The sequence below is a fragment of the Seriola dumerili genome, unplaced genomic scaffold (genome assembly GCF_002260705.1).
Source record: "Seriola dumerili isolate Sdu_G_001 unplaced genomic scaffold, Sdu_1.0 BDQW01000189.1, whole genome shotgun sequence".
NCBI lineage: Eukaryota > Metazoa > Chordata > Actinopteri > Carangiformes > Carangidae > Seriola > Seriola dumerili.
Window position 1 is genome coordinate 3,951,391 of NW_019174444.1, and position 22,573 is coordinate 3,973,963.

General features: G+C 40.2%; 1 protein-coding gene across 1 annotated transcript; it reads left to right on the plus strand.

Annotated features, from left to right (window-relative positions):
- The first annotated feature begins 1,804 nt into the window (after nt 1-1,804).
- Nucleotides 1,805-19,646, plus strand: rab3b (RAB3B, member RAS oncogene family). The gene is made up of 5 exons (XM_022753070.1): nt 1,805-2,173; nt 9,164-9,388; nt 15,958-16,076; nt 16,181-16,305; nt 18,101-19,646. Exons 2-5 carry the CDS (start codon nt 9,164-9,166, stop codon nt 18,283-18,285), a joined length of 654 nt encoding a protein of 217 aa, XP_022608791.1. The 5' UTR covers nt 1,805-2,173; the 3' UTR covers nt 18,286-19,646.
- The last annotated feature ends 2,927 nt before the right edge of the window (nt 19,647-22,573 follow it).

The window sequence follows — 22,573 nt, forward strand, 5'->3', positions numbered from 1 at the left end:
CCCCCCCTTATCTCTCCCCCACCTAGGTCTCCTATCTATCCTCAAAGTCTCCTGTCTATCCTAAACCTGGGCCTTGCTACAGCTGCTACTCCAACACCACCAGGGCCCTTCAGACCATTTTTTAAAAAACTTTATTTCCTCCAGATTTTATTACAATCCTACTTCAGTAACGGCTGGTTCACATACAGATTTTACCTCAGTTGTGAATATAGCTATTTCAGTATATTAGTTTAACATTCAGTATATTTGAAATGCATAGTATTATATTTAGTGGAAATTTACTACATGTTGTCCACGAGATGGTGCTGCAACTCTACACTGTGCATCATGTGACAACCTCTCAGTTTATCTGGTGGCCCTTTGGAGGGACCAGACCCCCCAGGTTAGGATCCAGTGGACTAAACTAAGTGTATATGATATAGTTTAAGCAGCATTTGCAGTGAAAGTTTCGAAACCATGAAGATCATTTCCTGTCATATTTTACACATGTGAAGCTGATAATACATTTTGGATCTGATTTGTCATTGTATTTGATTTCTAATTCGACTATGATCTTGTAAAATGGTGTCTGACAGTATATTTGAGTAATAGGTTCTAAGTATAATTTTGATCTAAAAGGGAATTATGTGCAGTTTCTAATTACAGAGTAATATTAGGTGTATGGTGTTTAATAAGGGTCTAACTATGTTAGTTCGCTCAGTAACACCTCAACGAAACGTCTTCAAATTTGGCACAAACAGTCATTAGGATTCAAGAGTGAATTGATTAGATTTTGGTGGTCAAAGGTCAAAGGTCACGGTCACAGTGACACATAAAACATGGTTTTGGCCTTGTGAACGCGACGTCTCGGTAACACCTTGAAGTAACTTCTTCAAATTTGGCACAAATGTCCCCTTGGACTCAAGGGTTAACTGATTAGATGTTGGTGGTCAAAGGTCAAAGTTTAAGGTCACCGTGAGCTCACGTTCTTGTGAATGCAACATATCATGGGCACCCAGAGGGAATTTTCACTACATCTGGTACACTGTGACCTCACAAAACACTGACGAATTCATACACTATTTATGACACAATTTAACACAAATAAGGATAAAATGAAGCGATGACACTAATTTGCAAAAGGTCAAAGGTCAACTTGACTGTGACATCATAATGTTCTGTAAAAACACTTCTGGCCATTATTATATTATAATTATTATTATTAAATATTATATTATAATCAATGATTAAAGCTGTGGGCAGGTAATTATGGTTGCAGCACTGATCTCACCCACAGTGAGCTGGCTATAACCACTGATGCTGAAACATTAAAATATCAGAATGATGCTGTGGACAAACAGCTGCCAAACATGGTCAGAGTGCTGACTGAAATGACTCTGCAGAGGCGGAAAACACACCTGTGTGTGTGTGTGTGAGGCTAGGTGGTTGAGAGGGGACAGAGGACCATGGAGAGGGGAGGGTGTGTGTGTGTGTGTGTGTGTGTGTGTGTGTGTGTGTGGTTGCAGCTCAGACAGGCAGCTTTTCCCTCTTTTCTCGGGGAGACGTCTCTCTTATCGATGCTGAACCAATTACACGCCTCACCGCCTCAGTTATGAGTCATAGCGAGCAGCTGCCTGCCGCTCCTGCCGCTCCTGCCGCTGCGCGTCTGCACAGATCAGCCGTGTGATAGGGCGGAGGAGGCGCCGCCTGCAAACAGCCTGCAGACACGAGAAAAAATAAAACGCTGTTCATTCACGGAGAAGCCGCTGGTGGTTATTTTTAGGGGGAGGGAGGTAACGGACAGCGGACGCCTTTGCAAATATTTCCATCGCTTTGCCTCGCTCCACCTTGCAGGATGTCTGCGTAAAGACGTGCGTAAAAAGAAAAGCTGCGTGCGGCACCGCGGAAAAGAGACGCTTCACAGGCAGTTTCACCTCGTTTCTGAGGAAAATTTCCGCTCCGCTCACTGCGAACGACGCAGCGGTGTTTCCTGATTCCCTGAGCAGACGGGCGGTGGATAAGATCGGAAGCGTAACTGTTGCTGTTGAGGATAAAATTTGGGAAGTCATTATTATTAATATCATCATTGTTATCATTATTACTATAATTATTATTATTTGGGAGCCCGGACAAAGATCGAGTTGTTTCCATCAGGTGCAGAGCAGAGAGAGAGCATCAGATCCGCCCTGCAGAGGTAACACACAGACACACAGATGACACTACAATACAGTTTAACAGCGGTTTAAGAAACACACACACACACACACACACACACACACACACACACACACACACACACACACACATTCGGACAGACAGATCTGAATCCAGAAACGTCGATCACACCTGAGAGGTTGCGACAGTGGAGCCGCTCTATCTTCTTACAATCATCTTATAAATGAAGGGTCTGTCTCTAATATCCCAACAGTATTTCTTCTCATATGTCAGACACCTGCAGCGCTCATATGGTGCTGATCTCCATCTATTGGCTTGATGATTGGTTGTTAATTTTCTGCACCACCTCTCTTACATGTTAACAATGATTATGGAGCCTTTTCTGATTTATAAGCGTCTATATGTTTATTTTGAATCATAAAACCCAATAAAACACAATGTTCCTATAATAGCCCATAATAATCTCACAGGTGCAGCCTCTGTGGCTCTGTAGGGAGTTGAGCCTCTCTCAGCCTCATGATTCATCTTAATCTGCTATATAGTATGTCTATACTGTTTCATCTCCCTATGGGAATGTATAGTGTGTGCTGCACTGTTGTGGATGGCTGTGTATTCCTGTAATGCCCCTATGTTCTCACAGTGTCAGTGTGTTTGCTCTTATGAGAGTTTACATATGTGTAATAATGTTAATGATGTTAGTCAGTATCAGGCTGTGGTTTCATGGTTATATACTCGATGTGTGGCTCTCAGTGTTCATGAGGGCTGTACCTGAGGTTAAGGCGGACTAACAGTTATTTTCACCGTAGCTGTTGGACTATCAGTGTTAGTGTTTATTAAATGATCCCTCCATGTTTTTGTTCGGTACATTTCTGATGTCCAGGATTAAAACCCTCTGAGGTCGACGGATGTTCCTATTAATATCTTTGCAATGGTACAGCGTAGAAATATGGTTTAAATGTTGTTAGAATCTGTTGACTCTCAACTTTCTGGTTCATATTCTTGGGGGATTGTATGTGAGTCATAGGCGGAGCTAGAAGGCCTCTAAACAGGCCTCTAAAATTAGGTTAAAGTAGTGACAGACAACACTTTTCATTTTAGGCATTTGTTATACATGTATCTACTATTTTACTCACACATTGCACTTTTTTTTTATGAACCTAAGACTGTGGTATACCCAAAACAATTAGTCCACATCAGTAAACGTATGTCATCTATTTTTCAGGATTTGGGCCAAATTATCTCTTTGCACAAAGGGTCAAACAGGAGCCTCATTATAGAAAGAGCTGAAATTGTTCTGAAAATTGTGATATAAAACACTTGGTATTATCTTAAATGCAAGTCCCTTAAGAAATAATGTAGAAATCGAGAAAATACCCGTAGACATCAGAGGGTTATTAATTATTTTGAGCAAGCTGCTATTAACAAGAGTCTGTTGCCATGTTAGCATCTCATTGAAGCTGCAGCTACTTAAGACACAGCTGAACTTTGAGCTAAATGTTAGCTTGCTAACATGCTCACAATGTTAAAGGAGGCTGTCCTCCTGTAAAAAATGAGCCTATAAATCGTCTGTGCAGCAGGTTATTATGACCCATAGTTACATTTTGTTGCTAGGCGACATCTAGTGGTCGTAGTAATGATGACAGGAGCAAAGAGAACAAAGACCACATCAGGAGGAGGTTGTGGTGGATGGATGAATATGACACAGGAGAGCGTTGTACGATTCCCATGTGAAACTAGCAGTTTATGTTGTAACCATGACAACAAAGATCATCTAATGTTGAGGAAGTACTCCTTTTAACCCAAATCACAATCTTTTCCTAAACCTAACCAAGTCATGACCGCTATTATAGTAACCATGGCGATGAAGGTAGGTATGCCGCTGTGAGGACAGTTTATTAGTGTAACCATGACAACTGAGGTCTGGTACACCTGCTGCTGTAGGGTATTGCTATTTCAGGAGACACTGCTATGGGTCGACCTGTGTGGATAAAGCTAACATGCTAATGTATTTGGTTTTGTATGTTTTTTTCACAGTGTTTTTATTTTGCACTGCGAGTTCACAGTAAACTCAGTCTGGTTCTGTTCTGTTCTGTTCTTGAATGACTGTAAAGTTTATTTGGACAAAATTAAAAATCTGACCTCATGGTGGCGCTGCAGGAAAAATCAGTAAGATGTGTCAGCTGCGAAACCTGAATGTCAGCACCCGATTTCATGACAATCCATCCACTAATAGTTGAGATATTTCACTGAAAACCACAGATGTTAACCTGATGATGGCACTAGAGTTAAAAATCAGAGGATTCATTCTCTGGGGACCATGAATATCTGCACAACATATCATGCCAATCCATTTAATAGTTGTTCAGACATTTCAGCCAGAGTGATCATATCTTCATCTCTATCCTTCTCTTTATAACATCGGGAACTGTCAGAGGCTTTAATGTGACGCCTGTGGTTCTGCAGGATTAGTCAGTGTTATTTATTATATATAGATTATATTATTGTGATTGATGATCATCCCACGTCATTGTTACCAAATGTCTTAATCCAGATTGATGGTTTGAGATGGTTTTGAGCAGGTGGTGATTAAAAATTGACTAAATTAGTTGTTAATTATTAATTTTTATATCTTGACTCAAGGTCCACTTTTAGGCGTCTCATGGTCATCATCAACAGATGAGTTTGTCATGGAGGTGGATCTGTTGTCATTAAAGTTTCACACAGAGGTCACATGTAAAAGCACAGTTCATTTCTTTAAACATCAGTTTGATATGTGAATTTTTAATATATGTTCCAGATTGTGATGAATATCAATATCGTAAATCCATATGAACATATAATGTGTGATAATGATTTAAACCATGTGACCCTTCCCTTTGCTTCATGTATTCCCATATTCTGTTCCCTCTGTTTGCCTTATTATCCAGTCTATAGGTTCACAGAGATAACTGCGTCAGGCCTTTGGTTGAATGGTTTGATTTCTCTGAGCTTTAATGTGAATAACCCACATGGTGTAAATACATGACGAGGTGTGTGTGTGTGTGTGTGTGTGTGTGTGTGTGTGTGTGTGTGTGTTCCTGTACCCTCAGACTGTGAACTGACATTTGCAGCAGCAGATTCATTGGCTGAGTCACACAGACTTTTGAACATGATTATTGATTATAAGGTTCATTTGTAATAAACCTCCCCATCGCAGACTTCAGCTGATGTAAGGCTGATAAGGCTTCCATGTTTATATGCTTTTCAGGCACTTCTGTATTATTTAGCACAAAGTCTGATATATCAGAGCTTTCTGAAGGAATCTGAACTGTATGTAGGCCAACGAGTCACAAACTGGTGATGACACTAACTCCAGTATGACAAGAACACAGCGCTAGGCTGAAGATATTTTATGATATAAATACCCTCAACTAATCATTTTTAAGATTTTTAACTCATTGATTGGCAGGTAATTAATCTTCAAAAATTTTAATAACCGATTAATCCTTTTAGACTTTTCTCTTTTTTAAAAAAAAAAAAAAACTAAATCCACTGCTTCCTGCTGCTCAGATGTGTATTTTCATCACTTTGGGCTTTGGAAAATGAAACAGGACAGTTTTTACAATTTTCTGGCATGTCATAGACCAAATGATTAATTGATCAACAGACCCCTGTGGCAGCTGTGACCCCTTGACTAAATCAAGTTGACCTCATCAGTTCATAAACCAAAAGAGTGGCTGCTTCCTCTGCGTTGTGTTGCTACATTGCGCCACCTGAACATCAACCTGTTTTATTTATATAAAGTATACATCATGTACTAATGTAATATTTTTGCCAGGTATCATAATTTTGTACTACTAGCAAATGAGAGGTGTGCGTTGATGGCATGAACCAAATTGCAACTTTTAAAAGCCAATTCGAAATTTGAAATTTTCCCCAACCTTTGCAAGGAGGAGTTATTCTTTTCTTTTTTTTCAGATGTCCCTTGAGCTGTTTTATCTGCCTGTATTTGCTTAATGCTGATTACTTCCTCTCCTTTATCTCAGTGTTTGGCTAAAAGAGGCTCAAAACCTCCAGAGAGATTTGATCATTCTCTTTGGGTTCAGTTATAAGTGAAACTGACATTGCACAGTGCCCCTGTGGGCCCACACAGAAATCTAATATATGACACATCTGATGCTATATCAAGAGTGAAGTTGCTATACAGTATATGTCACCTATAAGGGGATATATTATAATCACATATATACATCCTCTGGATATATGAAGATATAAGTTTATAACATATATAAAGTATCTGTAGTAAAATGTTATTTTATGTACATATATTGAAATATCTATGAATTTTTATATGGCATGACATGATGCGACCATATATATTAATGATATATTAATTTATATATGTAAGCTTATTAAAACAACACTCATATAAAAATTCTATGTTTTTCTTATTCATTTCTCATTAATTTTAAACATCATCTATCTTCATGTTCTGGGAAAGTGGTCTCAGTCTTTTGGACCCAACTGTTTATATTATCAACATACTGACAGTCTTTGGGATGGATATATATGGATAAATACGTTTACATAAATATACATATTTGTATGGGGTAGACATATATGTCAATATATGAAATAGTTGTGATTTCTAATGGGTTTCATATATATTTATGACATATATGTTTTTATTTTATATGTGCATATATTTCATATATGAAGATTCAATATATGTACATATATTACATTTGCTTACGGGGTACTTCAACTTCTTCACAATGTGTGCTTTAGTGCATTTTCTCTCAGAAATCTGGAGATTTTAGTCAACAAGCTGCTACTTCTTGTCAGTGTTGTGACAGTTTCTATTGTGAGTGTGTTAAAAAAAAATCAAACCATGGTTAAGCTTATTAATATGGGGGCACAGGCTCTTCTGTCTCATCAACAATAGATAACATGACAAGTCTCGAATAGGAAGCAGCAGCTCTGGAGTGACAGATCTGCAGCAGGCTTTATTCCTTTAGAGTGCAGTGGAAAAACGCTAAGAAATGACTCTTGGCTCACAGACGAAAGTCAGTTATTTTCCACCAACTGGTCTGAAGTGAATCACTCCATAACAGAACACACACAAATCCACAGATCAGGGGTGTCAGCTGAGCGTTCCCCGCAGCTAGAATTATAATTTCACATGTATTTGCAGTCATTTTCTCCTCCCCCGGTCGCTGCCATCCACGCTAGATTGAACCCAGCAGGATCTTCGGCTCTGACTCATCTGCTGCTCACATTCATCCAGTCCTCACACACTAACCCTTCGCACCGACCTCCACCTGTCTGCAGCGTCGAACCAGGAGGCAGCTCCAGCTTTTCTTTTGACTTCATTTGACTCGGCAGGTGAAGTCTAACCGGAAATGTTTGTTTGCACCGTGTCTTTGTTTAACGCGCCGCCGTGGGTTTTGTTGGTTTGTTTGTGCTGGAGAGTATTTGGCTGCAGCTCATCGTCACAGTCGGCTGAAAACTCCTGAAATGTCAGGAACAAAGGAGCAGATTTCTCTGCAGTTTATTTTGCAGGTTTTCGAAATAGTTTGACACGGCAAGAAATCAGAGAATATTCTCAAACTGCCTTTGACATGAGAGTCATTACAAAACCCACATGGTTGTTAACATTTTGTGGTTACTGAGGGACATGGTTCATCGAACAGGAAAAAGAAAATTTAAATAGACTACTTCTGCTTTTACATACATTTTATTTTACCTCACATAAAACACTGCATTCATTTCTGTATTGTTAAGGCACTAACTCATGAAAATGACACTTAGTTTCACTGGTAGATAACTGAGAGAGATAGATCTTAACATTTGTAACTACAAAACACAAACAAGAGAACGAACAATTTAAGACTTAAGAGTCACCGAGAGTCAGTCCATCCCGTCGTGATGTCATCATACGTGAAAAGGGGGTGAGGTTGCGTGAAGAACAGGAACACTTGGCGGCCAACAAATTTCCGTTTTGAAATAAGAAGTGGTTTGATAATGAAAAATAGAAAATGACAAAACAAACCATTATCTGTGTTTCCTTGGTGTGATTACAAATAAAAAAATTTGGAATTGAAATACCTGTCTCGGAATCATCTTTCTCAAATTTGGGTTGATTTTTCTGGTGTGACCCGGAAGTTGTGAATAGTATAACGCTTGTAGCATACCAGGAAGTCAGGAGCATTAGTTGCAGTGATTTTGACCGACCCGTGGTGGTGGTGGTGGTGGGAAGAGGAGAATGCAGGTGATCTGGATTTGAAGTGGACACTGGTGAGCTGGAGCTGGTCCTGGATCTGAAGACTGGAGGTGGATTGGGTGGGAGGAGGGTCGCAGCAATAAGCACTGAAATGAAAGCTGACAGCAGGAGAGAGGGAAGAATCGATTTTGAAGTTTGACAGCGACAACATGATTAGCTGGTTGAGATGATGGCGAAATCCGACTGGTTACGGAAAACACCTGAGATGAGCTGATTACGAGAAGTCTTCTTTTTTGAACTTACACTACTTACTTAAGGTTCATTAGTTGCTATTAATTAACTCTAAATCTGAATTTTTCCAGCCCCATCGAGCTCTACCAATCAGATGGTTAGGGCAGCCTGTATGTGGCCTGATAGACAAAACCCAGGGCAAGAAAATGTGCCTCACAGCTCATAAACTCTTGCGTGCAAGGTAACCTAGAGTAGATGACTGTACCCGCATTTGAAGTCATTTCTCTGCAGTTTCAGTCGGTCGGTTCCACCACTTTCAGGATGAAACATCTCAACTGTTGCATGATTCAGATGAAATGCGGTTCAGACGTTCATGTTCCGATCAGGATGACTTGTGATAACAGTGGTGACCTTTCGTCTAGCACCATCATCAGGTCAAATGTTCAACTTGTCCAATACTTTTATGAAAAACCTGCAAACCTTTGTTTTCAGCGCCAGTTAGTAAATATCCCCCTGCCACTGCACGGCTGTGTCACTAACTGTCTTTTTTCTTCTCTCTTCAAACCAAACCTCCAGATGGCGAAGGCAGACCAGCGTTTCGGCCAGCGGGACGGCTCGGACCAGAACTTCGACTACATGTTCAAGCTGCTGATTATCGGTAACAGCAGCGTCGGGAAAACGTCCTTCCTGTTCCGCTACGCCGACGACTCCTTCAGCAACTCCTTCGTCAGCACCGTGGGCATCGACTTCAAGGTGAAGACGGTGTATCGCAATGACAAGAGGATCAAGCTGCAGATCTGGGTGAGGATGGACGGGGTCACTGCACCTGTCAGTGATAACACTTCATAACTTCTCACTTTGCCGTTCACTACAGAGTAAACTGGTGAGAATTTGTGACGCGGGAGACAGTGAGCATGACTCGTTAGCAAAATGCTAGAGGAAACCAATGGAGGCAGGATTCGCAGGATTTCGTGATGAGCGCGACGAGATCCCATCAGTCCACTGTCGCAGAGTTACTGTGTCGGTCAGGAAGCTTCTAGTGTGCAGCAGCATTACAGCCCATCACATAACTGATCATAACATAATATACTGTAACCTGATATCATGGTAATTTATTTATAATGATAATAATAAACTTTATCTATAGAGCACTTTTCATACAAGAGAATGTAGCTCAAAGTGCTTTACAATGAAAAAAAATCTAATAGTACAATCATTAATAGTAATGAAAATAGACAATACAAAGACAGTAAATGATAAAATATGTAAATGAAAATAAAAACAGAAACCGGTGTAAAACATATATAGACATATTGAATTTATATATGTATGTTGTTTTAATAAACTTGCAAATATAAATTAAATGCATATCGTTAACATATATGATCGCAGCATATCGTAAAAATAAAATTCATCATAGAAATTTTTAAAATATGTACATTTAATTTAACAACATGTAATTTTACCATGGGTATTTCATATATTTTATGAATTTATAGCTTAATGTATCCACAGGATGTGTGATAATAATACTGTATATCACAACATAAGATAATATAACATACTGTAACATAATACAACACATGAGTGGTGCAGTGTAACATGATGTTCTGCTCTCAGTCAACAACAAGCTGCTGCTGGGAGGGAAAAGAAAAGAAAAGACCGTCACACAGAGACTTCTGGGCTATAGCTTGTATCATCAGTTGGTGATGGTGTTGCCATGGCAGCAGCTCTTCACACTCACTCAGGCTCTCGCTCACACACACACATACACACACACACACACACACACACACACACACACACACACACACACACACACACAGAAACACACACTAACAGTGCTGTTTTCAGTGGCAATTAAAGAGACCTCTTGGGGCAAAGAGGTTGAGAGCCGGCAGGGGGCAGAGGACCGTGAAGGGGTGAGGGTGTGTGGTACGGGTGTGTGTATGTGTGTGTGTGTGTGTGTGTGTGTGTGTGTGTGTATGGGTAGGGGTGGGGGGCAGTGCCATAAGTAGAGCTAATCAGAGCCAATTGATTCAAACTGAAAGCACAGTTATGAGTAAAAATAGATACAATACACACACACACACACACACACAAACAACAACACAAATGTATGTAAGAGCTTAATTAAACTCCATGTTTGCTACACAACACTAATGTTATCACACCATAGGCTTGATATCAAAGGCTGGGAGTCGACCCTGTCTCCTAGACATTACGCCTCTTCTACTAAATTGTAACAGCAACCATGTTTTGTAGGAAACATCATCTCTGACTGCATGTATTTTTGGAATGAATGACTGAATGACTGAATGAATGAATGAACGCTACAGCAGCAGAGACTCCAGGAGGTGGTTGTGGTGGATGGTGGAGGATGTACGAACTGAGACCAGGTTCACACCCACAGTCCCATCTGTGGTTAACTTGTCAGATAATTAAATTAATAACATTCCCTGTTGTTTTCTCATATTGCAGCATTTTTCTTCAAACATTCTTCTGTCCAGATGTTTTCTTTTTTTGCTTGTGCTTTGTCTGTCTGCAAGCTCCAGTGTGTTGAGCTCTCAGGGCCACCGTACAGAAAGACTGAGGGAAGAAAACCAGTGGGAGAAACTACATGGACCACGTAGAACACAGACTAGCTATAAAATCTTGGTTTTGCCATAGAGTTGCAGCGCGAGGAGTTATCTCAGGTGTGTGTGTCTGGAGGTAAAACCCTGGGACATGTTCTCATAGATAGAGTTTGGGTGGATAAATGGATGGTTACCATGGTAACATTGGTCTTAAGCCTGAGTTAGCCCCCAGGCTAACCACAGGCTTAAGACCAATGGTAAGGTGTCTAATGTTTTTGTCTTAAAATGAGTCAGTCTTTACTTTTGTGAAATGGCTTTAATTGCATTAGACTGATCTATGAGCAACATGAAGACTAGTCCAACACTACTGACCGGTCTGAGACATCTCTGTGAAACCCGCGCCTGATCACCCAACATCACTTGTGGACCTCACTGACGCTCCTGCGTCTGAGCGGGAGTAAACCTCTGCAGCAGGTTCAACATGTGCTGGAAAGACAGAAACCAGGAGAGTGGAGGCTGTTAGAGCAGCAGGTTAATGAACATCGGTGTACTGTCCACATACTTTTGGCCCATGTGCAGTGACGTTCTCTGTGGAAATCAAACACACATTTTTCTTTGCTTTTAAACAGCTAAACAGAGAAGAATCAGTCACTGCTTGAGGCTCTGCTCACACTCTCCATGATTAATGTCTGTGACACACACACACACACACACATACACACATACACACACACACACACACACACATACACACATACACACACACACACACACACACATACACACATACACACACACACACACACACACATACACACATACACACACACACACACACACACATACACACACACACACACACACACACGCACAAACACACACACACACACATTTATACTCCACATCAAATCTCAGTTAATTAAATGTGAACGAGCACTCGCTGTGTCCCTGAGGAAAGAAGAAGGAGAAAACTAGGGATTGTTGAATGAGTGCACAGGAAGCAAATCACAAAAGAGCTAAATTTAGAAAAACTGCTGCACCCAGACCAGCTGCGGTGCTATGAGGATGGAGGATGGCGGCGCTATGTGACCGTCGCGGACGGGCATGAAAGTCACATTTAGGCTCAGCTGGTTTGTGCAGTGGAGCAGCGTCTGAGCTGCTTCAGATAAGGTAGTTCAGGGTCTTAGAGGAGATGAGGCTCTTTTGTCCCTGTGAGATTAGAGAGTGAGATATTCACACTCTGGCAGCAGCAGACTTTATAACTGATAAGCTTTTATTATGTCATCACGTTTCAAACTACCTTTTCTACTCATTGTGAATTTGTATGTATAAAAATGCTTTTTGCAGAACCTGCTTCTGCTTCTATATCTATAGACACCTCCTCTCCACAGGGAGAACAAGCTACAAACAATAAGAGCCTGTCTCCTAAATAGTTCTATACAACTGAACTGCAACTGCAAATGTGTTTTATAGGAAACATGACTGTGACCAGATTCTGTTTTCTGTGACCTTAATGAGGAGCCAGGTTAATTTAAATAATTGGCAAATCACAAATGAACCAAAACCACCATCTTTAACGAACGAAAGTGCTTTTGTTTCCTAAACCACAGACGGGACTCTGGATGTGAACCATTGTGTTTGACAGTCCTCAACTTTGTACGTCCTCCATCCACCACAGCCACCTCCTGGAGACTCTGCTTACATAGCTTTTAACCATGACCCAGACAGAGATCACGTTTCCTACAAAACACTTTTGTTGCAGCAGTTTTATTTGTATAGAAACGGAACTGAAAGTCTACAGCCCTGCTAGCAGCTCTGTGAGGCTGGATTCGAGCTAAATGCTAACACTAGCATGCTAACACGTTCAAAGTGACAATGCTAATGTGTTGATGTTAAGCGAGTGCAATGTTTACCATCTTAGTTTAGCATGTCACCATGCTAACGTTTGCTAATAAGCAGTAAACACAAAGCTGAGGCTGATGGGAACATAATCAGTTCTGCAAGTGTGTGTTGGACAAAGGGACATGTTGAGTTAATTACGGTTCTAGATTAAAAGTCAGATGATGGACTGAAATTATTAATATATCCTGAGGGGAACATGAATGAAATTTCATCATAGTCCACCCAGTAGTTGTTGAGATATTTTAGTCTGAACTGAAGATGTGAAGCTCATGGTGAGAATAACCAAAGTCTGTAGAATTAATCCGCTGGAGACCATGGACCTTTGAACAAACAGTCCATCCAGTAGTTGTTTGGATATTTCAGTCTAGACCTAAGAGGTGGATCCCTTATGAAAATGCACATGTGAAATTCAATATTTCACAAATTTCACATTTGTTTTTCAAATCAGTATATAAAGTTTCACATGCGAAATTTTAACATGTGATTTTAACATGTTTTCTCATGTGATCACATGTGCCACCATGTGATTTTGCACGTGGAATTCATGTGGTTTTTCTGTCTGTAAGTGACGTCCATGGAGCCCTGCTGCTAACACGGTTCAAAATGAACAAGCAAACACAGTGTCATTAATACACAGCATCTAAAACACATTCATAGTAGTGTGTGGAGTATTAAAGTTTACCTTGCCATAATCATGACAAAGTTGTAAAATCCTACAGGTCTTACAAACCTGTGTGTGATGTTGTGGCGTCTGATAAAGCTTTTGAACATTTTAATCTGTATCTCCAAACAGACTTCCTGGATCTTATTTGGTTTTTAAACACGCTGACACAGCCTCCTGCAGGCGTCCCTGTTTACTGTGTTTACACGTTTTTATTTACTTTGTGATAGTGAGAGCTGGTGGGCTATGTTACATCCATTTAGCTTTGCCTCTCTGAACAGGGCCTTGATGTGTAGTTACAGACAACTATAAACCCAGCTTTACACAAGCGTCTGTTACTCTGTGTATTTGATTTGCTTTAAGTAAATGCAGCTTTCTCCATAAACTCCATCTAAACAAGAGTTCAAGTGTTCAGGATAAGAGTTAGAGCAGGATTTCCAGAGGCCTGAAGCAGAGAAAAAGTCTTATATTTCATATGTAACATATACATGTTATATTTCATGTAACATAATTTTTTTTTTCTTTCTTAACTTTTAATCATCTTTCAACCCCCCAGATTTATCTTGTGGCTCTGTTGAGGGTTGAACAGACACAGACTGTGGTTCAGCTGCTGATGGTGACAGGGTGAGAGGTGCTAAAGTGTAGATTCAGTCTCTGTGAACATCAGTGTGAAGTCACAACGTCAACACATCACTGTGTGTTATTGTGAGGTGAGAACAGGTGTGTGTGTGTGTGTGTGTGTTGGGGGGATGATCTTTGTCTCAGGATTAGTATATTTAATTTATTCTGTGTTACTGTTATAATTCATACAGTGATATCTGACTTTGCAATAACAAAATCGATGCTGAGGTAAAAGGTTAGACATTATCTGCACACATGATTGTAGCCGACCTGCTGTAGTTTTCCTGTTTGTTATTTCAATGCTTGGGTCACCATGGAAACGGCACCCGTAGTGTTTGCCAAATCAAACAGTCTGGTTTCAAACATGCCAGAATGGATGCAGCATTATCCTAGCTTAGCATGTTGGTATATGGGCTTATCCTCACTCACTGTAAACAGAATACAGTGTCCAGTAGTTACACAGAACATCTGACAACAACCATCTGACTAAGTGGCTCAATGAGCCCGTCCAACACCACACTGACTTCACACACACACACACACTTTCCTCCCAGCTGGAGCTGGCAACTCTAAACTGCCAGTAGGTATGAATGTGAGCGTGAATGTTGATACACTGTAGATCTGTCCAGGTGTAACCCCGCCTCTTACCCAGTGTCAGCTGGGATTGGCTCTGGCCACCAACTGACCCTCAAGAATAAACAAGTATGGGGGCACCTTGGTGGCTCACCTGGTAGAGCGCGTACCACATGGACTTAGTCCTAACCGCAGCAGCCATGGGTTGGAAACTGACCCACAGAAATTTGCTGCATGTCATCCCCTCACTCTCTCTCCCTGACTTTCCTGTCTACCTCTCACTGTACTATCAAATAAAGGCAAAAATGCCCAAAAAATATATATATATAAAAAAAGAATAAATAAGTGATGGATGTATGGATGTATACACCCAGAGGTCAGTTTATTAGGAACACCTAGATAAAAATAAATCAGTCTAATACAACAGTCCTGTAACAAATCCTCCTTCATGAAGGTTGTAACAGTTCAGTTTGTGTTAAGAGGAGCTGATTCAACTGTGTGATCATTATGGAGCTTTAAGTGTATTTTATTATAATGAGCGGTGCTTCTGTTATTTAACCTACTTCTACGTTTTAAGTTGCAAGTTAGATGGGGTGGATGAAATAATAGAAACACATGTCAGTATGTATGTGTCCTGGACAGACAGATGCCTGAACACCTTTTCAACATCTGGCAGGAATGTGTCTAGGTCTGTATCTGTAATGCTTCTTGGTGACATTACGATTGGCTTTTTCCATATATATATATCCATATATATTTATATACTGTATATATATATATATATATTTGTGTGAGGTCAGGTGCAGAGTGAAGAGCTGCACACATCATGTCTTCTCCTATCATCAGTGCCAGAATCTTTGGATGCTTGTTTTCTGGTGTATTTAAGGTCACAGTTGAAATTCAATTTGAAAAATAAGGTGGCTCTAAACTGGACTTTGACCTGCTCTGGTGTTGGTCTCTAGAGGATATACCAACATATTAGAAGTTTAGTATTGACAGGCAGCTTCAAAAAGTGATTTGTTTGTTTTTGTTTCCAGGACACGGCAGGTCAGGAGCGATACCGCACCATCACCACGGCCTACTACCGCGGTGCCATGGGCTTCATCCTCATGTATGACATCACCAACGAGGAGTCCTTCAACGCCGTGCAGGACTGGTACGTGATTGGACAGAAACTAGAAGTTCAGATTCAAGTCAGACACAGCTAATGATTTTTGTTGTTACCTCTGTGTGTGTGTGTGTGTGTGTGTGTGTTTGCAGGGCCACTCAGATTAAAACGTACTCGTGGGATAACGCTCAGGTGATCATGGTGGGCAACAAGTGCGACATGGACGAGGAGAGAGTCGTACCTCCAGAGAAAGGAAAACACCTCGCCGACCAGTTAGGTGAGACACTGCTGATTCAGCACTGCTAAATACTCTCAGCCTGGGTGCTAAATAAATACCACAGCAAATACTCTCCAGCTCAGGTTTCATATGCTAACAGAACTCTTAACACCTACCACGCTGTTCATGTTACCTGAAGGTGTCAGGTGTGAGGAGCCTCTGGTTCTGTGAGTATTTCTTTTATTGATCTCACAATGTTCCTCAGCATAGAACCACAGGAACCTCCAGGATAATGGAACCAGACCAGAGGTTTAGGTTCTGCTCATTGGTTAAAATCATTTCATCTTTGTTTCTGAGAAAACACGCTTAGTAACTGAACGTGTATTAACCCGTTCAACTCCAGGAGAAAATGACTTCACCCCTGGGTGTGTGTACTGAGTAATGCCTATTAGTGTGTTGTTTATTGCCCAGAGCCAAGGAGATCTTTTGATAACAAACATACCATACTGGTTTTAGCTCTACTGGTATTTTTTTTCACTTTTACCAGACTTGAATAAACATGCACGCCTCAGGCTGCACAAAGAAAAGAGTTTGTTCTGACAATAACACAGTTACTCACCAGGTCAACCTATTTTATTTTGTGATGAGACGTCATATTATAACAGTATTTTGTGAGCAGCTACAGGTGGAGACTGAAACATTACAAAGTGGGGTATCACACCACATCCAAATGTTTGGATCAGCATCATGAAGCTGAAAAAGCCTCACTAGGATTTAGATATTTGTGAAGTGGGTAGAAGAGTCTGAAAACAGCAAACACACCTTGAGATGCTCAAATGGATTAAACCACACCCAACTGAAGTCTTTAAGAGGCCTAATGAGAGCAGTGTAAATGTAGGTTTCTAAACTTTTTCTGGCTTGTGTCCTCGTTAAACAAAACAAATAATCACCTCACACCTTTTCTGGAAAGAATCATTGAGACTTTTATTTAGAAGATACCAGGTGAGCAACACAAGCATCAACCTGGGCTGAAAAATGACCAAAAATCAAGTCTCAAAACCTGCAGTTCCCCCATGGACCACTAGAGTCTGGCTCCAACAGTGAGTCAGTCTCCATAGACTCCCATGTTAAAATGTCCAACTTTAGAGCAGAAATAAACATGTTTACAGCCTGGTACAAAAACTGTTTTGCTCTCTATAGCTAAATTCCACCTTCATGAAACCTGTTTCTGTAACTCACCTGTTTACATTTTATTAAGGCTTAAAATTATGTATAATTTAGGGCGTGGCATCTTTGAATGACAGGTGGGTAAGTGTATGCTTGCCACTTCGTGCACCGAAGTCTCAGCTCAGCACAAGCCTCATCTCGTTGACCATTTTTAGATTAGCTGGGAGTTAGGGGTGGGGTCAGACACTGCCAAGATGGCGACGGCGGAGCAGCTCACAGAAGCTCTTCAGAAACCCGTGGGTGATGTCACAGAGGCTACATCCATCTTTATTTACAGTCTACATACATTTCAATATCTACACACAAACAATTCAGCATAAATAAAGACGTATTAAGTTTCCATTAATAAATGGATAAGGACTAAATATTCACTGGAGTTTAAATGGAACAATTTCTTTAATGGAAATTCATAATAATCAAAACTAATTGAACTTAATAGTTTTAAAACTCTCCCTCTATTTTTCCTGTAATTAAACCCAAACTTTAAAGAAATTATTTGAAAATAACAGACTTAAAAAAATTAAGCTTGACCAAATATTTCTTACCTCTGAGAAAATAATAGTATAACAAAAACTAACAAAGCCACATGTTCCTTTCACCAGTTTAACCCTCCTTTTTCCTCCCGCAGGCTTTGAGTACTACGAGGCAAGTGCTAAGGAGAACATCAACGTGCGGCAGGTCTTCGAGCGCCTGGTGGACATCATCTGTGTGAAGATGTCAGAGCGCGTGGACGTGGAGGTGCCGGCGGCTCCTGCCACCAAGACCACCAGACTGACCGACAAGCCCGCCCAGCTACCTCAGAAGTGCTGCTGATCATCTGTGACCCCTTCGCTGTCGCCTCGTCCGCTAACCCCCCCAGAAAAAGAAAAAAACAGATTAACTATCGTAACATTCCTCTACACACTCTCTGCTTCAGTCCATGTTTGTGAGCCGTCAATAATCACTATGCCTACTGCAGTTTCTGCTAACTAACATTTATATAGCCAGTTTCATTCCTTCCCTATCCCCAAGTACCTGAGGAGGCCCTTACATAGACGGAGGAGTAAGGGCAGCAGTGTGCTCCAAACTAAATCATGTTTGGATTGTTTCAAAAGTTTCTGCAACCACTGTTGATTGTAGGTCTGCGTTGAAAAGCTAGCATGCTAACTGTGACTAGAGTTAGGTAATGATGTTCAAGCTAGATACATTAGGGTTAGCATGATGAGGAGAATAAAGGCCCGATCACCCCAGAAAGTGACATAGCACACATTGCTATCTCGCAAACCACTGCAACTGCTAACTTGCTAACCAGTAAAAAACCATCAGTCACAGTGTTTCTCAGAGCTGGCAGTTTGGTAACTGCCAGTTGGCAAGCTACAGAGCTTTGTTGCTAATTGGACAATATGAAGCACATTTTATTTGAGATATTCGTGCCATTGGCACATGTCATAACTGCTAACCGTTTCTCTGGAGCGGCAGAGGAGGGTAATACAGTATAATGCAGCAGACATGTGATAATTGAGTTACATAACTAACAGTTTCCCACTTGTAAACAGCGTTCATGTCAACATCAAAGGTTCTGATAAATCCTTCTCAGAAAGAAAAGCAGTAGCACAAGAAGAATGACAGCTGCCATCTTGAGTTGTGCGATGACTCACAAGTAGTACACATAGGAGTCTTTCCCATCATTACTTTCCTTCTTGCAATGACGTGAACACAGCATAAAAGCGGACAAATCTGAGTCACCTGGTTCACTCTAAAGTTCAGTACTGTCATGATGGTTTGCTATTGGTCAACAGTGCAAAGTTGTGGTTGATTACAGCAGATCTAATTTATATAACTTTAAATTTTAAATTCTGGTGTAACCGAGCCTTAAATCTGGAATCATGCACCTGTAAGGATACATGCTAACGTCTCTAAGTAGGTGAGGGTGCTATAAGTCACAAAGAAGCTGTACACAAGCTTATTGGCCAATCCAGCTTCCTGTTTGGATGCAGGTTCAAGCATCACAGCCAAAATTAGAACCAGTATAAAAGAAAGCAGACCGCAGGATCGTTTCCAAATGCTTAAGGGCAACACACACCAGACATGCCATCAGTAGCCTACATGTGCAGAGCTTTTGCACAAATTACATGTTTTAAAGGAGTGGTGGTGAAATTTAAAAAAAGGGCTCATAAAAACATCTCTCCAAAAAAAGAAATAAAACCAATAACGTTGAAATATCAGTGCAAAATATAAAACATATTAGCACATTGTACAGGAAGTGAGGAAGCCCCTCTGAACAGTTAATGAGCGTCAACACTACAAATATGATAGCAGCAAATACTGATGACATAAAGATGCTGCTGTTTTGTGCACTTTACAGAAAACAGTTGGTGCAGCTGTTTTGACATGTGTCATACTGTATGTTGCTGGTGTGTGTTGGTCTTTCCATGCAGATGGAAGTTCCAGACAAATGAACCCAGACAACACAGGCCTCAGATAATTACATTGTTGACTTGCAGATGAAACAACAACAGTAATGGTGGTTGTGTGACCTTTGAGATGTACTGTACATCTGGAAATCTCACACACACTGCCCCAGTCTCGGCCGAACGTGCCGTTTCATTTTGGTCGTCTTTGTTTTGAACACGCCGAACGTCAGATTTTGTTGGAGTTCACTGTCAGGAAGAGCTGGAGGCATTGTCCACAGGAAAGCACAGCACTGCCTCTCCTCAAAGTGTAGCACAACAAGAAACTCACTCCACCACAGCTGCTCATGCACAAGTTTACAGGTCGCAGTCGTTCACCCGCGAGTCATGCGCCAAAACATCAGCTAGGCTGCTTTTCAGATTGCTAGTGATAGTTAGGTTCACTCTGATACAATATGCCTATAGCACACTAACTGTTACTGGCCTTACTTAGTGCTGTTTTTGGCTTGAAAGACGCTTTAGGGCTACACCACCAATGCACAACTCCCAGGCAGGGCTGCAGCCGAAATCATTTGAGTCAAAGGCTGAACAGGGAAAGGGCCGAGTCCCAAACGTGACCGTGACATGCTACAACATGAAGTTAACAGGACTTCTTGTGATGGGTTGAGAGCAGATATCAGGTAAACTTATGAGACAAATCAATATACTGGAACAATAATAACAGCACTTGTGATGCACTTTCATCAACAATAAAGGAAACACTTAAAGTGATGTTCACACTAGGGTTGGACCAAGTCTTTTAAAGACCTAAAACAACATTTGACAGAAAAAGCCACAGATTCATCCATCTCCACTGCAATTTGATTTGTTTCTATCTTAACTTATTTGCACCACTATATTATTAGTTAACTATCTGGCCACGTCCTATGAAGGGGCCCGCGTCAAACTCTAGCTTTAAAACCATAGTCTATACTGTATTGTCTTCACATGGAGCATATTCTTCAATAAAGTAAAGTTGATCCAGCACAGGGGGTCATGGTTGTACAACTTGGAGGTGTCAGGTGCACATCATCAAATCTAGACACTAAAATTTGTTTTTTTTATGTTTACTTTTCTTGTTTTGTCATGAGCAAACTTCCACATGAGATTTTCCGGTGTTTCCCCAGGAGTAAATAACCAACTAATCAAAGCTCAGAAACCAAACTGGACCAGAAAAGAACAAAAAAAAGATCAACTAATCAGGTACAAGACCCGTATCAGACCCTCCAGACTGCCAGAGACTTGAGCCCAGACTGCCGCTGAGAGCTGCAGCCCTGCTTCATGGTGGCTTATAGCTTTTGCACTGGCCGACACAATCCAACGCCATACTGAGGGTGTTTTATACTCACACATGCACATGTGAGCAGAGCTGACGAGTGAAGAGCACACGGTTCTCTCCCTCCCCTTCAGCAGGTGTAGTCACGTAGCCGTCATGTTCGCAGTGTTTCCTACATGAGTGTGCGTGGGTGTGTGTGTGTGTGTGTGTGTGCGTGTGTGATATTAGAGCCAACACATTCTATTGTTGCATATGGTTATCATGATATTTATTGCGTGTTCAGTTGTGAAGGTTTTTGTGTTTGTGTACGGTATCTTTGACGGAAGTGTGATATTTTGATAATGTCATGTCAGCTGAGATACAGTACGTGTGTGCAAATGAACGACTTCAAGAAAAAGGAAAGATGTTGAGGAAAAAAATTGTGCATTTATTATTAAATATTATGGAGATAGAAAAAACAATATCCTGCCAAATTGTTATATAGCTACAACAGCGCACGTTTTTGTGTGTGACTCCCCACTGTGTTTCCTCATATTGATAAAAACATACAATAATATTGACATTGTCTTCATATGATTATTTTTTAAGTGAATTTGTAAATGATAGAATTAGAAATTATAATGGTGTTGAGTATGAATTTATTTTTATGCTGTGTATACCATGGACAAATTATATAGAGAGTTTATGTAAACTTGTTGTCTTACAGTTCACTCCTGTACGGGGGAGAAGCACAAAGTGATTGTACAAAAATATTGTGAATGTTTGTATATTATAGATGCAATTTAGTATAATAAAAAATCACAATCTTTAATCAAAACATCTGGCTGAGCTTTTCCATCTCTGAAATGTCTTTTGTAAAGTTACGCTATTTGTCAAATAAATATACCCTGTAGTACCTTATACTACTATTAAAAAACATGACAGAAAAAATATTGAATACAGTGTAAAAACATAACAAATGAAAATCAAAAGCACACACATCAAAACACAACATAAGAGGAAAAAAAAGCTTGAAGGGCACAAACAAAAATAAGTAAAGTAAAGTGAAATGTGTAAATAAAATAAAAGAGAATAAAAACACGTATGAACATTGTTATTGCTCTGAATCAGTTGTTCATGTGGCGTGAGTATGAAATTTGGCCGTCATAAAAAGTAAAACCATACTGAAAAAAACTTTTTTAAGAAAAATATATTGTTGTTTTAGTGTAATATTTCTTTTTATAATATAGCTCTTATATTTCTTTATATTCTCTTTTTGTCTAGTTCAAGTAAAGTGATTTTTAATAAACAAAAAAATTACTTTTTATATAACTTTTAATATATTTGTACATAGTTACTGCTTATTATTAAAAATAAAAGGATAAATCATTCCTGTTTTAATATTTTAATTGATTGA

What these genes read in the sequence shown, in the direction of transcription:
- rab3b (XM_022753070.1), top strand. Translation starts at nt 9,164, where the DNA reads ATGGCGAAGGCAGACCAGCGTTTCGGCCAGCGGGACGGCTCGGACCAG. An exon ending in GGATCAAGCTGCAGATCTGG is followed by an intron (nt 9,389 to 15,957) that starts GTGAGGATGGAC and finishes TTTTGTTTCCAG; the next exon opens with GACACGGCAGGTCAGGAGCG. An exon ending in TTCAACGCCGTGCAGGACTG is followed by an intron (nt 16,077 to 16,180) that starts GTACGTGATTGG and finishes GTGTGTTTGCAG; the next exon opens with GGCCACTCAGATTAAAACGT.